General features: G+C 40.4%; 2 protein-coding genes across 2 annotated transcripts in view; one reads left to right on the top strand and one right to left on the bottom strand.

Moving 5' to 3' along the window:
• tmem175 (transmembrane protein 175) lies at positions 1 to 10180 on the top strand. Its single transcript, XM_061766902.1, has 10 exons — positions 1 to 240; positions 1597 to 1635; positions 1698 to 1795; positions 2408 to 2459; positions 2546 to 2581; positions 2659 to 2742; positions 2818 to 2982; positions 4226 to 4304; positions 4403 to 4538; positions 5312 to 10180. Exons 1-10 carry the CDS (start codon positions 40 to 42, stop codon positions 5982 to 5984), a joined length of 1563 nt encoding a protein of 520 aa, XP_061622886.1. The 5' UTR covers positions 1 to 39; the 3' UTR covers positions 5985 to 10180.
• The window catches only part of cds1 (CDP-diacylglycerol synthase (phosphatidate cytidylyltransferase) 1), a 19904-nt gene continuing 13467 nt past the window's right edge, over positions 10166 to 16602 (bottom strand). The window contains exons 10-13 of the mRNA XM_061766903.1: positions 14847 to 15002; positions 13797 to 13916; positions 13591 to 13694; positions 10166 to 13106 (exon numbers count right to left, since the gene is read on the bottom strand). Coding sequence (XP_061622887.1) covers positions 12983 to 13106; positions 13591 to 13694; positions 13797 to 13916; positions 14847 to 15002 — 504 coding nt within the window. The 3' untranslated portion in view covers positions 10166 to 12982. The remainder of the gene's footprint in view (positions 13107 to 13590; positions 13695 to 13796; positions 13917 to 14846; positions 15003 to 16602) is intronic.

Genomic DNA, 16602 nt, shown 5'->3' on the forward strand with positions numbered 1-16602 from the left:
CCTAAAAGCTTGTTTGCAAACACAGCGGCGAGCTCCGCGATGGGCCGACACGAAGACGACGACCACGCGGCGGAAGAGGAGCAGGGAGAGGAGCGGCCCGCCTCTACCGTCTCCACAGAGAGCCTCCTGGCCGCCTCGGTCGACGTCGAGGAGGAGGAGGGAGCCCACGGAGGCACGCAGTCTTCCCACCGACTGCTGGCCTACAGCGACGCGCTGCTCTCCATCATCGCCACCGTCATGGTAAGACGCCGGAAGACACGCAAGTCAATGGCTGGCCGGAAAGTTGGCGCGACGGTGACGTAATACAAGTGGGCGGGTCTTGCCAACGGCGGGAAAGTCAAAGACTACAATACAGTGGCGGTTCTGCGGGGCCTTAACATGGACCGTAGATGATGAAATCCCTGAATTCCGAGCAATTGTACTTTGAGAAACGTTGTCCTCAACTTGTTGGATTATTTGCTCACGCAGTTGTTCACCCAGTGGTGAACCGCACCCCATCTTTGCTTGTGAACAAATGAGCCTTTTGGCGATGTGCCTCCTGTTTCCAATGAACCTGTTCACCTGTGGAAGATTCCAAAAAGTTTTTTGTGTTTTTTTTCCCAAGCATTCCTCAGTCTTTTATTGGCCCTGTCCCAGCTTTTTTGCAACACGTTGCAGGCATCAAATTCAAAATGAGACAATATTTGCACACACACAAAAAAAGTTCATCAGTGTGCAGATTAAATATCTTGTCTTTATAGTGTATTCAATTATTGTATTGTTTTTATTTACATTTTATACGTCAAAAGTTTGTTGGAATTGGGGTTTGTAAAATCAAATGTTTTCAAATGTCTTATTTAGATTAAACTCAAAGATAATCATCTGCTTTCATGGAGGACTGCAGAAATCTGAGGATATTTACTGTTGAGAGGCTGAAATTCGGAGGATTTTGGACAATTTTAAGCTAAGGTCTCTAAACAATTATTCCACCCGTCCAATTTGCTGTGCTTATACATAGTTATGATCATTGCGGGACTGGCTAATTAATTGACTTTTCTGATTCACGGATTAACGGCACAAATGTTCTTTTGATGATGAAATGGATAGGGTGCATAGAACTGACGTTCGCTAGCAGGCTAGCCATTATTGTTTTGATAAATTACTAAAAAGACAACCAAAGCAAACATTTTATACATACCTGTGAGAAAATGTCTTTGAGTTTTGGTTCCCAGCGACTACTCCGCTAACAGGTAGTCCAAAAGGCAGTCTTGCGATTTTCCCTGTTCAACTCTGCGACATTCACTTAATTTATCCTCCTCACCCACAGTCATTTTAATATTTTTTAAGGAAAAAAAAAAAAAATAATAAACCTTTTGGGGTATAAATATGGCTGCACATTCCCAAACACAAAAACATTTTGTCATTGTTTTCAGCATGGCTAAAATGAGGTATTTATCATAGCACTATCATTTTATTCTTCCTTTGTTAGAGCTCAAAATGGCTTATGTGAGATCTTTCTCTGTCTTGATCTTTTTGCGTCCTTTCAGTCCAATATGGCCAACATGAGCAACATTAACGTGTGTGTGGATGTGCGTGTGCGTGTGCGTGTGCGTGCAGATTCTTCCCGTGGCCCACACCAAGATGGAGGATGACAAGGTAACACGTGACATCATAATCGTTGTCAAGTGTTGCCGTGGTAACGCAGTCTCCATTTTAAGGAGCTGGACGAGAACCTTCAGCTTCTGCTGGGCACCAAGATGGCCGTCTACCTGATGACCTTCCTCATAGTCACTGTGGCCTGGGCGGCGCACATCAGGTGAAGAAGAATAACAACAACATTGTTCTTCTTTTTGGACCGGTCTTGTTCCTGCTCGACTCTTTGTCCTTTATTTTTTTGTAGTTCGTATTTGACTTGTGTTTTGTTCCAGTTTCACTTGTTCCTGTTTGACCTGTCTTGTTCCTGTCAAACTATTTGTCACCTTTCATTTCTTATGTGACTTTTTGTGGTTCCTGTTTTGACTTGTTCTTGTTCCTATTTGTGTTGTTCCAGTTTTTCTGTTTCTGGTTCCTTTTTACCTGTTTTTTTTCCAACCCAACTACAGTATTTGTGGCATTTTTTTTCTTTTGATTAATTTTTTTTTAGATCCTGTTCTTGTCCCTGTTTAACTCACTGTTTCAGTTTGACTTGTTCTTATTCCTTTTTTACCTGTCTTGCTCTTGTCCGACTATTTGTCATCTTTCATTTCTTATGTGACTTGTTCTTGTCCCTGTTTGACTTGTTCTTGCTCCAGTTTTGTCTCATTCTTGAGCTTTTTTGACCTGACATTTCAGTACAACTAAAGTATTTGTCCTTTGTGTATTCTTATGTGACTTTTTGTAGTTCCTGTTTGACTTGATCTTGTTCCTTTTTTACATGTTCTTGTTCCAGGTTATTTCAGGTGATTGTTCGGATCGACGACACTCTGGCCTTGCTTAACCTCGTAAGTAGAGCAATGTGGATAGTGTTCTTGTTCCTGGCATGATATTGCTGTTCCTGATGTGTTCTTGTTCCTGTGTGGTGTTTCAGGCATGCATGATGCTGATCACCCTGCTGCCGTACACGGTCAGTATCCGTCTCGCCATTCATTGACAGATGACATCACTGACGGCATAACAGCAGAGGTTTTCTGCTCTGTGCAGTTTTCGCTGATGGCGACCTTTCCTTCGCACATCCTGGGAATTCTTCTATTCTGCGGCTGTGTGATGGTCATCGGCGTCATTCAGGTCTGCCCTTAGCATTAGCATCAGCATTTCCAAGCTTGAGTTGTCACTGACGTTGTTGTTGTTGTTTTTGTTCAGTCGGTGATCGTGTTGTATGCCTTCGGTCGTCCGTTCCTGCTCCAGGATCAGATCAGAGCGAGTGAGGATCACTCGGTGTACAAACGTCACATCCTCAAAGTCCTCCTCAGGGTTCCTCTCATGTGTCTCTTGGCTGGACTTTGCTCGTTCTTCTGCTACCAGTTGGTAGGTCCCGCCTCCCTGGCTTGATGTTCTTGTTTCAGAAATAATGTTGTTGTTCCTGGCCTGATATTTCTGTTTGTGAAGTTGCAGATCCTGATATCATGTAGTTGTTCCTAATATTAGTTTTTTTGTTTTCCTGAGATTAGGTTGTTCCGGGCTTAACGTTGTTGGTCCCTAAGTGATGTTGCCGTTCCTGACTTGATCTTTTTCCTGTCGTGATGTTGCCAATTGTGAGGTTGCAGTTCCTGATGTGATGTAGTTATTTCTGATGTGAGTTTTTTTGTTTTCCTGATATGAGCTTGTTCCTGGCTTAATGTTGTTCTTGATGTGATGTTGCTGTTCATGATTTGAAGTTGTCCCGGTTGTGCTGTTGACCTTTGTGAGGTTGTGATTCCTGATGAGATGCAGTTGTTCGGCACGTTAGCATGTTCTTCTTCACTTGATGTTGTTGTTCCTGATTTAATTTTGTTGTTACTAACTTAAGGTTGCGTTGTTGCCTGATATATTCTTGTTCCTGACATGAAGTTGTTGTTCCTGATGTCATGTTGTTGTTGCTGTTGTGAGGTTGCTGTTCCTGACATGATGTTTTTCCTTGACAAAAATATGCTGTTCCTAAGGGTAGATGGCTGTTCTTGACGTGAGGTTGCTGTTCCTGGTGTGATGTTGTTCGACATGTTCTTGACGTGAGGTTGCTGTTCATCTTGGCATTATGTCGGTTTTGTTCCTGACATGAGGTTATTCTTTTTCCTGACATGTTATTGTACCTGACCGGAGGTGGTTGTTTCTGATGTGACGTTGCTGTTCCTGATGTGATGTTTCTGGTGTGATTTGGTTGTTCCTTATGATGTTATTCCTGATGCAACGTTGATATTGTTGTTCCTAATTTGAGGTTGCTGTTCCTGACAAAGATACTGTATTTCCTGACTTGATGTTGGGGTTTTTCCTGATGTGAGGTTGTTGTTCCTGATGTAATATTGCCGCTGATGCCACGTAGTTGTTCCTTATGTGAAGTTCTTATTGTGTTCCTGACTTGTGGTTGGTCTTTTTCCAATGACAATGTTCTTCCTGATGTGACATTGCAGTACCTGATGCCACATACCTGTTCCTGATGTGATGATGTTGTTCCTGACATGTTGTTGTTCCCGATGTCCTGTTGTTCTGTATGGTTCCTTTGTCAGCATTAGCGACAGACAAGTCAGTCACTAAGTAGATTTTGTTTGTATTTGTGTGTGGTTGTGTTTGTCAGTCGTACGCGTTGCTGGCTCTGGTCATCTTCCTTCCGTACATCTCGCGGGGTGTCCTATGGTGTCGGGACAAACTCCTCGGTAGGCACCTCCATCTTCATTTCTCCCAACGAGGACTTTTCAAGTAACGTCAATAATAAATACTAAAATTGGGTGATTGATTTGGGTGTGGTTTTGAGGTCCTGTGGAGGAGGATCCGGAGCAGGTGATGTTGTACAGCTTCCTGCCCAGTGAGCCGCTCAGTAAGGAGCGTGTGGAGGCCTTCAGTGATGGCGTCTACGCCATCGTGGCCACGCTCCTCATCCTGGATATTTGGTCAGTATCGTCATCCTCACTCAGAAATCTGAAAAATCGCATTTTATTTGAAGGCCAGCTACTGTAATTTCTCGTGTATAATGCGCAAAAAAAAAAAATAATTCAGTAGTGTGCATTATACACAAGTATAGTAAAATCAAGAATTACAAATTCCGTTAGCACGTCACGCAATACACCCTACAGAAACTCCTGTGTCAACTCTTTTCTTATCTCATTTGTGATGCAATCAATACAAAATTGAGCTGACGAAACCTTTTTATATATATTCGGAAATGAATCTGCAAGCACTTATGGGATAATGATCTTTCCTTAACATGTCACTATTTTCACTCATTATTGGCTTTTAAAAAAATGCAGACTTTCAATATAGGCAAAATGACACTGCAGAAGACAGTAGTTCAACGAGGAAATGCCCTCGCCTGTAGTTGAAGTGTCAGGCCGTGACAGGTTGACATGGGCAATCCACAATCTAAAATACTTCCAGATTTTTAATCTTGCGGCGACATAATGAAGCACGGCTGTGGCAGAGTGAGGGAAGAAATTGAGTTTTACAACACTTATCAGACAGTGCAAGTGTCCAACAGTCAATAGATTTGTTCTCAAGCTATTTCTAACACTTTAAATTGGTTAATATAGATAACATTTTCTTTATTTAAATTTGTGAAAAAAAATTTGAATTTGACCTTATTTGGACCTACAGGGTTTGCGTCCTACAGCGACGATAATAAACACTTTGATTATGCCCCAGCCCTAATTCATCGTTTTTTTTGCAGTGAGGACAACGTCCCCGAGCCGGCGTTGCTGCAGCAGCGCTTCAACAACAGCCTGGTGGCGGCGCTGGGCTCGTACGGGCCCGAGTACCTAGCTTACCTGGGCTCCTTCGCCACCGTGGGCCTGCTGTGGTTCGCGCACCACTCGCTCTTCCTGCAGGTGTCTCGGGCCACACGCGTGATGGGCCTTCTGAACACGCTGTCTCTGGCATTCGTCGGCGGCCTGCCGCTGGCCTTCCGGTTGACTCATGAGCTCCCTCGCGCCGCGCTCCGTGATGAGCGGCGCGCCGTGCAGGCCAGCTGCGTGCTGGTCTTTGGCGCCGGCGTGTTCCAGCTGGCCACCTGGGTGGCGGCGCTGCAGGGCGGTGCGCGGCAGACGCTGCGGCCGGCCGTGCGCTATGGCGGCCCCGAGCACATCTTCATGCTGGCTAAGCTGGCACTGTACCCGGCAGTGGCCCTTGCCGCCTTCCTGCTCACGTGCGTGTTGAGCCGCTTCAGTGTCACCATCTTCCACCTCATGGAGATCGCCACACCGCTCGCCTTCCTGCTGCTCAGGTTGATGGTGCGAGTCGCCCTCGCACTGCTCAGACGCCTGTTTTGTCCTCAAAGGAGACAACCGGAAAATGGCGAGGAAAACATCACCTCGAGGGTGCAGTTTAACCCATTGATAATCTAGTTGTTTGAGTACTGTAATTTCTCGTGTAAAAATTGTCAAAAGTCAGTAGTGCGCTTTTACATAGGTATAGGGGAAAATGAAAAAAAGTTGCACATTTTATAAATGTATGCCGCAAACTAGAGGTTATGTAAAAGCTGTACACTTTCATTCCAATATGCCACCACCACCTAAAGGTTATGAGAAAGGTGTAGCCTACCCTTTCATCACAATATGACATGGGTACGTATGACTGCATATATGTAGAGTTGTGCTCATAAGTTTACATACCCTGGCAGAATGTTAATTATTATTATTTTTTTAATAAGACTAAACAACAACCACCATTAATTTATTTATGGTTATGTTTTGTTTAATGATAATGCTTTTCTGAAATGCCTGAGTTTAATTTGAATCCCATTAAAATGAAACGCGTTTCATCTGGCCCTTGATGTTTTCTTTAAAGAATTGTACCCATCTTCCAAATTCTGCCTGGATAATCAAACATGAGCACAACTGTGTGTTTTCTCATTTACTAAATAAAAGTAGCATTTCAAAATAAGAGCAAGTAAATGAAAAAGTATTACGTGTTCAAATAAAGTGCTCAACTTCAGAATAATTTTTTGAAAAAAACCAACAAAATACAGATAATACTTCATGTTTTGATCATATGGGAAGAAGCAGTCTTGCATTGTAAAAATGCATTACACATAGGTTGAAGGGTTTTCCAGAATTTTTAGGTCAACTTTAACCCCCAAAGTGGGTACGCTTCATACACGAGAAATTACGGTAGTATGACGCGCTATGCATGCCTAATAAATTTAAAACAATGCGCTTTGTAACATTTTGGTGCTCCAAATCGTTGTTTTAACATTAAGCAGTATCTACGTTAAAACATTTAAATGTTGTCCATTTTCGTCACTCCAAGAAAAGTCTTGACAATGGTGAATGGACAAATAAGGCCTAAAACGCTAAAAAGGAAATTTGAGGTGGGAGATTTGTTTTTCATTAAATACGTAAAATATTAGAAACAACTGACTGACGCGTTAGTTAACTTGGGCATGCTAGCTAAATTGAAAACATCAGTCGCTCTAAAATTCCTAACGGTGGGAAATGGAGATAAAAGTAAAAAAATAATAATTCTGACATTAACAAAAAAAAAGGCAGAGAAATCAGTTTTTAAACATTTGCTCAGGCGAACACGACACAGTGCGCCAGTAACTGTTTTAACGCTAAGCAGTGCCTATGTTAAAAACATTTTAGCAAATCAGGTCACAGAAAATCTGTTTCGAAAAAGTAATGACAACGATGAATGGCGGGAAAAGATGTAAAACACAAATCCAAAAAAACACGCATAAAAAGATCTGTTTTTAAAAATGGTTACACATACATGACTTGACAAGCTTGTTAACATGGGCGTGCTAATAATTTCAGAGATGTTAAAAAACGTTTTAATGATGTCCATTTAGCAGATTCATAAGCCAGAAGAAAGTCACTTCAGGAAAACTTGAAGATAATGAAATGATGTAGAAGGCTTAAAACACTAAAAATTTATTTGTGATGGAAGTATATTGTCCCCCCCCCCCATAAAATTAAGTCCAAAAAATGTCTCACTAAATATATTTCCAAAGGTGCAATTGACACCATATGTTGGGAACAACCCAAGTAATCAATGCATACAAAGAAAGTAGAACAAATAAGCTAAGAAATTAAATTTTGTGTAATAATGTGAAATAAGGCGGCACGGTGACCGAGTGGTTAGACCGTCTGCCTCACAGTTCTGAGGACCGGGGTTCAAATCCCGGCCTGTGTGGAGTTTGCATGTTCTCCCCGTGCCTCCGTGGGTTTTCTCCGGGTACTACGATTTCCTCCCACGTCCCAAAACCATGCATGATGGGTTAATTGAAAACTCTAAATTGCCCAAAGGTGTGAATGTGAGTGCGAATGGTTGTTTGTTTCTATGTGCCCTGCAATTGGCTGACGACCAATTCGAGGTGTACCCCGCCTCTCGCCCGAAGATACCTGGGATAGGCTGCAGCATGCCCGCGACCCTAGTGTGGATAAGCGGTACAGAAATGTGAAATAAAACCAGGAAAACGTATTGAACACGCCAACTGGTATTTATTTAAAATACTTTGAACAAAAGCCTTTGTTTGCTATGACAGGCTCAAGAGGCCTCCTGTATGGAGAAACTAGTCGCATGCATTGCTCTGGTGTGATTTCGGCCCATTCCTCCACACAAGCAGTCTTCAAATCGAAGGTTCCGTGGGCTTCTTTTATGGACCTTGAATTTCAGTTCTTTCCCTAGATTTTTGATTGGATTCAAGCCAGGTGATTGGCTGGGCCATTCGAGCAGTTTTATTTTGTTTTCTTTGAAACCAATTGAGAGTTTCCTTGGCAGTATGTTTTGGATCATTATCCTGCTGAATTGTCCACCCTCGTTTCATTTTCATCATCCTCGTAGATGGCAGCAGATTTTTGTCACGAATGTCTCGGTACATTTGCCCATTCTTCCTTCCTTCAATAAAGTTTGTCAGCACCATTTGCTGAGAAGCAGCCCCACACCATGTTCCCACCTCCGAACTTCAGTGTTTTTAGGGTGAAGTGCAGGGCCATTTCTCCTCCAAACGTGGTGTGCATTATGGCATCCAAAGAGTTCAATTTTGCTCTCATCAGACCAGACTATATTCTCCCAGCATTGAACTGGGTTGTCCAAATGACTTTAAATGAGCTTTGACATGCTTTATTTTCCCAGTAATGTGGTCTTGCGTGATGAGCGTGCATACAGGCCAAGGCAGCGGACTGCATTACTCACTGTTTTCCTTGTGACAACAGTACCTGCTACCGTTCAGAAGCTTAGCTTATGCGCCTGTAACCTATGCCATCGTTATGTCTTGCAACAATTAGTTAGCGGTGGTCTTGAGACAGCTCTTTGGTCTTACCCATCATGAGATGTCTTGACACACCTCGGCAATGAGAACTTTTTGTAGGCCATCAATTAGGACTGAACCACCTGATATTCATTTGCACTTACAAGGGGCTGGATTGCTGATAGATTTTAGGTGTTGTCTTGGCTTTTCATGCCTTTTTGCACCTCCCTTTCTTCATGAGTTCAATACTTTTCCCTCTGACATTTCACATTATGACACAATTTCTGAACTTGTCTGGTCTACTTTCTTTGTATGTATGGATTACTTGGGTTGTTCCCAACATCTGGTGAAAATTTCAGGTCAAGAGCACCTTTGGAAATGTATTGAGTGAGAAAAATGTAGTTTGATTAAACACAAAGATTATGAATGCTGCTTTCATGACCAGGACCAAGATAGATCATTTCAAAAGTTTTTTCCTGTTACTAACCTAGTTGGACAGAACATGACACTTGTTAACATCGACGCACCAGTCACCGTCTTGTTTTAAGGCTAGGCTACATTAAAAACATTTTAACCAATCTCAAATCAGAAAAAAGTCACGGCAGTGATAAATGGAGGCTAAAGACATAAACCCCCACATCAGAATTTTTATGAAATTTATGAAAAATCCATAAAAATCTTGTTTCTGAAAAATAAAAAAAACACTTCTATCACACTAACTATCATGTATTACAGCGAGGCTACCCAATTTCATCTCTATTGGTGAACTTGGTATCTTTGCTGAAGAACCTTTGAACAACGTACTAATTAGCCTTGGAATTCACCATAAATAGCCGCTTTAACCAAAAATGGCTTACTTCCTATTCAATTCCGGACCTGGGTCTTTGAGACTCTTTCGTGCGTCTTGTCACAATAGATATGTCCACCAAATTTTTTGTCGATTGGTGAAAATTAAGAATAACTGATACACTGATTAATGAAGTAATAAAAATGTCACTAAGCCATAATAATGTCAAATTGCACTTTTTCTGTTGTTCCAGTTAAATAGACCACAAATGACTCAAGATGTCAAAGAAAGCACTTTAAATATTAGAGTATATAAGAGTATTAATACTTTTTTATATTATTAAGTCTTCTTTTTATTGTTACGATTGAGTAGACAATTGCAGCGTTAGCTTCAGAAATTTGTGTTTAGGCATCTGGAATGTTCTTCACAATGATTGCGTTGCTTAAGTACGAAAAACCTGTGTGTGTAATTTGTCATTTTCTAAAATGTCTACATATCTGTATTTTCTCTTTGTTCTGTATAAACATTTTACAACAACACCCAATAAAAATGTTTTAAAATGACTTTATTTACCCCGTGTTCATCTCAACCCCTTCATCACCACCATAATAAACATCAAATTAAATATTCACAGGATGATAAATAAAAAGCAACACCATCACTGAATGTTCGTTTTTTTCCTGAAATAATTATTCTAAAAAACAAAAAACAATAACAGACAGAATAAGAGTTAACTGGCATATGTAACGATGTTACACCCAATCATAATCAATTTCTAATGTGCAAGTCTGTCAAGAGAACAATTGAAATGCACATTATGGGGGTAAATTTTATATTAATATTTTTAAATTTTACAATAATTTACTTTTTGGCTTCAAAGAACCTCCATAAAACGGTTTCCCAAACTGGGAAAAAAAAATAGAAATAAAAAAAATTGGGGAGCCGATTGTCAGTCAAACATTTTCAAGTTTATGTGTAAATTGTGACGATAAAGAAACAAGGCTGACTGTTGTCACAGTGTTCTGCAACATCTGGACACTTCCATCATATGTTTATGATGTCATTATCTCACTCTGTGCTTTTTTCACGCTTGTAACACAAAACAGTTGTATCTCAAATCATCTTCCCCCATCAAAATGAATGGAAATACATTGAATCCATTCCAGCCACCCAAAAAAACTTTTTTTTTAACAAAAACAGCACTAAATAATGTAATTTAAAAACACATACAGTAATTACAGAATAAAATAGAATGTAAATATTTTTTTGCAAAGTTATTTGCTTCAATTTAATGTATATTGTGCTGCTCCTTCTGGCCTTGGCCACCTGGGGGTAGTATAACCCATCCATCCATAAATACGGATATACAGCAAACAGTGATGGACGAGATTGTCACAACTCCTTAGTAGGCTGCAGTAATATTAGTCGTTCTTCGCAAAGGATAAAGAATACATGCCTGAGTATTGTTATATTATCTGTCTTCATGTGTTGCACCCCTGTTTGTGTTCAAATATTCCGTGCTTCAATGGTTATAACACGCCTAGCCATCTGCTAGCCTGTCTACGGCATTTTTGTTTGTTTGTTGAAAACAAAGCACGCAGAGCAAGATAAGTGAACAAATCGGCATCGAGATGTGTCGGCCAATTGGCTTCGAGTTGTGAGTCTTGTTTCTTAATTGTCACACCTCGTATCGTTTTGACTTTTTCAAATTTGGGTCTGAAAAGCCTGCACCGTATGATTTATATGAATATTGACATATTCAAAATCAAGTGGCGTGCTTTCACAATAAAACACCCTCGTCTGGTCCCAGTGGAACTTTAAAAATAAATGTCCTGGAGGGAAAAAAACCCGAAGTTCATCTGGAAGAAAGCAGCAGGAAGTTAAAAAAAAATTATAATAAAAAAAACAAAACAACAAAAAATCCTTTGGTAAACCTTTTCCCTGTCCAAAACATCGCGTCGACATTTGGACAAAATTTGCATAAAATATTAACTGCACATCTTTTGCATAAAATATCGTCTTCATGGCAAACATTCAAAAACATCCTTAATATATTTGATGTCACGAAATAAAAGCCTCTAGAAAAAAGTGGCGATCAGTGCGGCTCGTGTCAATAGCGGGTAAGAACATTTAGTTCTTATTCGTCAGTAGTACAATGCTAATGGGTTAGCAATTTCACAGCAGCCAGACTAGCCTTATGCCACACACACATGCTCAAGTGTAGCTGAACAAATGAGTGCTTTGTAGTTTAACGTGACGAACTTGCAGTCAAGAAAATGCTAACTTATGTAGCATGAGAAACTCTTAAAAGCGGTGCTGCAAGTCACAGTATTAACTTGTTCATCAGCCAATGACTGAGCGGCTAATGAAGCTAAATTAGTAACACAAGTGACTACTTTTAATTTTTAAAAATAGTGTAATTTTAATTGCTGTATATCCTTTTCGCATCTCTGCTAGCATTTTGGGGCGCTCAGTGCGGCTAGCGTCATTAGCGGTAGGAACATTTTAGTGCTTCTTCAACTTCAGTAGTAAATGCTAAAAGGAGAGTTTAGCGTTTTGCAGCCACACACATGCTCAAATGTTGTTAGTACAATGAGCTAACACTATGTAGTCAAACTAGTAACAGCCAAGAAACTGCTAACTTCCCTAGCATAAGAAACTTGTATTGCGTCTAAAGTTTTGTCGACTTATGTGTCTTATGCCCCTGTCCAACTACTCACAAATAAAACTATAAAATTTAGCTATGAATTTATAGCCTTTTAGTATCTCTGCTAGTTGCTAGCATTTTTCCACCCTATAGCATCTAAAGTTTTGTTAACTTTATGTAATTTGATGCTCTTGTCTAACTACTCTTAAAATATAAAACTTTTTTTCACCTTCTAAACTTTCAAATTTACTAAATGTGTGAATGCTAGCGAGCTACATTGAATTGCTACGTTAGATTTTTTGTTGTTGTTGCATATATTATCATGGGTAGCTATATATTAGCTCAACATTTTTTATGTACATTAGCATATAGCAAGTGTGTGGTCTACTTTGGTGACTGAGTGTGCGGGCTAAAGTGGCCGGTCGTCGGTTAGCGCATGTGCTAGTCCGCTAACCAACTTGTTTCATTGTTGGATCAGTGCAACGTGGGCTTCGACCACTTCCTGGTCAAAGATGGCGGCTGGATGCAATGCTTCAAAACTGGCGGAAGACTTTGTTGTTGTTTTCAGTATTTTTGACAGCATTTTTTTTGGTTTGTTTTGTTTTTAGCTAGCGCAGGGTTCAAGTCAGATGAAGAGTCCTCAGTTTGACACACTTGTGTGTTGTTGTTGAGTACATAGTTGTACAATCACACACACTCGCCTGTCGCCACCCCCTCATCACTCCGTGGGGGGCAGCAGCCCTCTGTCCTTCAAGTGCGTGGTGAGCGTGTTGAAGATATTCAGCTGCTGCTCAGGCTGCAGCATCAGAAGCTGCTGCAGGACTTTGCTCGGGTTGGGGCCCCTGGGACGAAAAACAACAATGGTAAGTTAAGCTTTGAGCCAAAATGGAAGACTTCTGGTGTATTTTCACGCGTGGCTTCTTGAGACTTTTTTTAATGGACTACTTATGATGGACGTCTACCAAATTTCATGTTGCTAAAATAAACTGGTTTTGGGGCAGAATTTTCTGAAAATTTATAGGACCATTGGAAATGACCAAAATTAATTATTAATTAATAAAATGGCCGCTTCAAACCAAAATAGCAGACTTGTTGTGTCTTTTCAGGTATAGCTTCTTGAGACATTTTTGTGAGTCTACTCACGATAGACATGTCTACCAAAATTCATGTAGCTAAGTGACAGCTTTGGGGGCTGAATTTTTAAATACTCTCGAGATGTTCATCTTTTAAATACCCCGGAAATGGCCTAATTGTACAAATGGTTTTGTAGCTTCAAAACCAAACGGCAGGTTTCCCGTATCTATTGGCTAATTTTTCTCTTCTCACCTGATGAAGCTGGCAATGTAGACATGGGTGAAAGTGGCCATCAGGTACTGACAGTCGAAGCGGTCCATGATCCCTCCGTGTCCCGGGATGGTGCTGGCGAAGTCCTAGGAGAGAAGCGTGGCAGTTACGGTCAGCACCGTAAAACTTGACACCGAAATAACACTTAACACCGTAACAAGACAATAGTGAGCGAGCGAGTGATTCACTTTGATCTTAAAGGCTCGCTTAAAGCCGCTTGCGAAGAAGCCGCCGAAAGGGCCAATGAGCGACGCGAAGGATGACAGGAAGATGCTGTGGATCTGGAACGGGTACAACGTCATCGTTTCCTGAGGAAGAAACCAACAAACAAAACATATTACCGGTACGTATTCAGAATTCATTAAAATTTGTATGTCTTTTACAACATGTCGTCATGCAGCTGTTTCCCAACATTTTGGCTAAATGATTAAAATACTATTAAATGTTTTAAAATGTGTTCAGGTTTTGTTCATGAACTTATCCCCGTTATTCAAAGAAACCTCTGCTTATTCCAGTTGTCTTTGTTTTGTTTTTTAACTTGATCGTTCTGCTTATTCTTATTTTTATCTGAATGTTTTTCATGGCAATTATAGGGGAGCATCAAATATTTGTGGTCGGGCTCGGTCCCCCACGCTGTTTTTAATTGTTTGCTCATAAAAATATTTGGTTTGGTTCCCATTTGTTTTAAATTCAATAAAAAAAAATTCAAAAAGAGCTTTTTATTTCATAAATTTTTTTTATATTAAAATATTTCAACCGCTTTTATTATGATTTATGAGATATATATATCTATATATCTATATACACACACACACACACCTTTTAAATTGTTTTATATAGAAAATAAAATACAACTATGTTAACTTAGAACCTAGATTAATTATAATTAAAAAGTGTTCAATATTTTAATTGTTTTTATTGTGTTACTAATACAATTGTTGCCTTAATTTATTGCAATATTTTTTCTAACCTTATTCATTTAAAAAAAACACGACATTATACGTAATTATTTCAATAAATAAATTACAAAAATATTGAGACCTATTTCAACTATTTGGTTCCCTTATTAATTAAAATTTTAAAAAATACAAAAATGACCTTCCACCTTATTCATTAATTTCAATATATGAGATTTTTAAAAATACCGAGATCTGCTTCCACTATTGTGATAACCTTCTTACTTTAATTTTGTACATCTACAAAAAATGTGTAGGTATGACATGACGTTTGACACTTACCCAAGGCAGCAAGTTGCGTACAAGTGCCGGCAGTTTGTACTGGTACAGCACAAACAAATCGGATGGCTCGCATTCAACCGTGAACAAGCTGCCGCTCACGCTACTCAGGCCCACCGGACACACGAAGTACTGGAACTGGGACAGCAGCGACGACAACTACACAACAAATAAATGTTATCTGCTAGAAAAGATGGAAAAACTAAAGTTTTCAAGTGTTGAGATTAGAATCAAAGCGATTTTACCCACATTTTATGATTCAGTCAAGAAAATGACAAGGAATTAAAAAGTGTACTTGTCATGGGTTTCAATTTGCCAAAAGTGGCCAAGATAGTGTGTAGTTGTTAGCATTGTGTCGATGTTGTGTACATTTTATTGTATGATGACGGAGTTGAAATTTGTTTGTGTGTCATTGTTGTGTAAATTTTAGTTGCATGTCGACATGTACATTTTTTGTGTTTACGTTATATGCATTAGTTTTTCTTTTGTTTACATTCGTTTGTGCGTTGTTGTGTACATGTATTTGTGTCTGTGTTGTGTAAATTTTGTTGTATCAGTGTACTTCGGTTGTGCAGCAACGTGTACTTGTAAATTGTGTGTTCATGTGTACATTTTAGGGGAGTGTTAGTGTTGTGTACATTTTAGTTACGTCGTTGTGTACATTTTATTTTGTGTTGATGTCGTGGAGTGTATATTCAGTCATGTGTTGATGTGGTGTACAGTGGGTACGGAAAGTATTCAGACCCCCTTACATTTTTCAGTCTTTTTTATATTGCAGCCATTTGCTAAAATCATTTAGGTTCATTTTTTCCCCTCATTAATGTACACATAGCACAAATAGGCCGCACAGTGGAAGACTGGTTAGAGCGTCAGCCTCACAGTTCTGAGGACCCGGGTTCAATCCCTGCTCCCGCCTGTGTGGAGTTTGCATGTTCTCCCCGTGCCTGCGTGGGTTTTCTCCGGGCACTCCGGTTTCCTCCCACATCCCAAAAACATTAACACGTTAATTGAAAACTCTAAATTGCCCGTAGGTGTGAATGTGAGTGCGAATGGTTGTTTGTTTGTATGTGCCCTGCGATTGGCTGGCAACCAGTTCAGGGTGTACCCCGCCTCCTGCCCGATGACAGCTGGGATAGGCTCCAGCACACCCGCGACCCTAGTGAGGAGAAGCGGCTCAGAAAATGGATGGATGGATAGCACCCCATATTGACAGAAAAAAAATGACCATAAGTATTCAGACGCTTTTTTGTGACACTCATATATTTAACTCTGGTGCTGTCCATTTCTTCTGATCATCCTTGAGATGGTTCTACACCTTCACTGGAGTCCAGCTGTGTTTGATTATACTGATTGGACTTGATTAGGAAAGCCACACCCCTGTCAATATAAGACCTTACAGTGCATGTCAGAGCAAATGAGAATCATGAGGTCAAAGGAACTGCCTGAAGAGCTCATATACAGAATTGTGGCAAGGCACAGATCTGTCCAAGGTTACAAAAATAATTCTGCCACACTTAAGGTTCCTAAGAGCACAGCGGCCTCCACAAACCTTAAATGGAAGACGTTTGGGACGACCAGAACCTTTCCTAGAGCTGGCCGTCCGGCCAAACTGAGCAATTGGGGGAGAAGAGCCTTGGTGAGAGAGGTAAAGAAGGACCCCAAGATCACTGTGGCTGAGCTCCAGAGATGCAGTCGGGAGATGGGAGAAAGTTCTAGAAAGTCAACCATCACTGCAGCCCTCCACCAGTCGGGGCTTTAT

This window comes from Phyllopteryx taeniolatus, chromosome 3 (assembly GCF_024500385.1).
Source record: "Phyllopteryx taeniolatus isolate TA_2022b chromosome 3, UOR_Ptae_1.2, whole genome shotgun sequence".
NCBI lineage: Eukaryota > Metazoa > Chordata > Actinopteri > Syngnathiformes > Syngnathidae > Phyllopteryx > Phyllopteryx taeniolatus.

Excerpts from the sequence above, each read along its gene's own strand:
- tmem175 (XM_061766902.1), top strand. The coding sequence starts at position 40 with ATGGGCCGACACGAAGACGACGACCACGCGGCGGAAGAGGAGCAGGGA. Across the intron at positions 2,743-2,817 it reads TGGTCATCGGCGTCATTCAG|TCGGTGATCGTGTTGTATGC; the intron begins GTCTGCCCTTAG and ends GTTTTTGTTCAG. Across the intron at positions 4,305-4,402 it reads GTGTCGGGACAAACTCCTCG|GTCCTGTGGAGGAGGATCCG; the intron begins GTAGGCACCTCC and ends TGTGGTTTTGAG.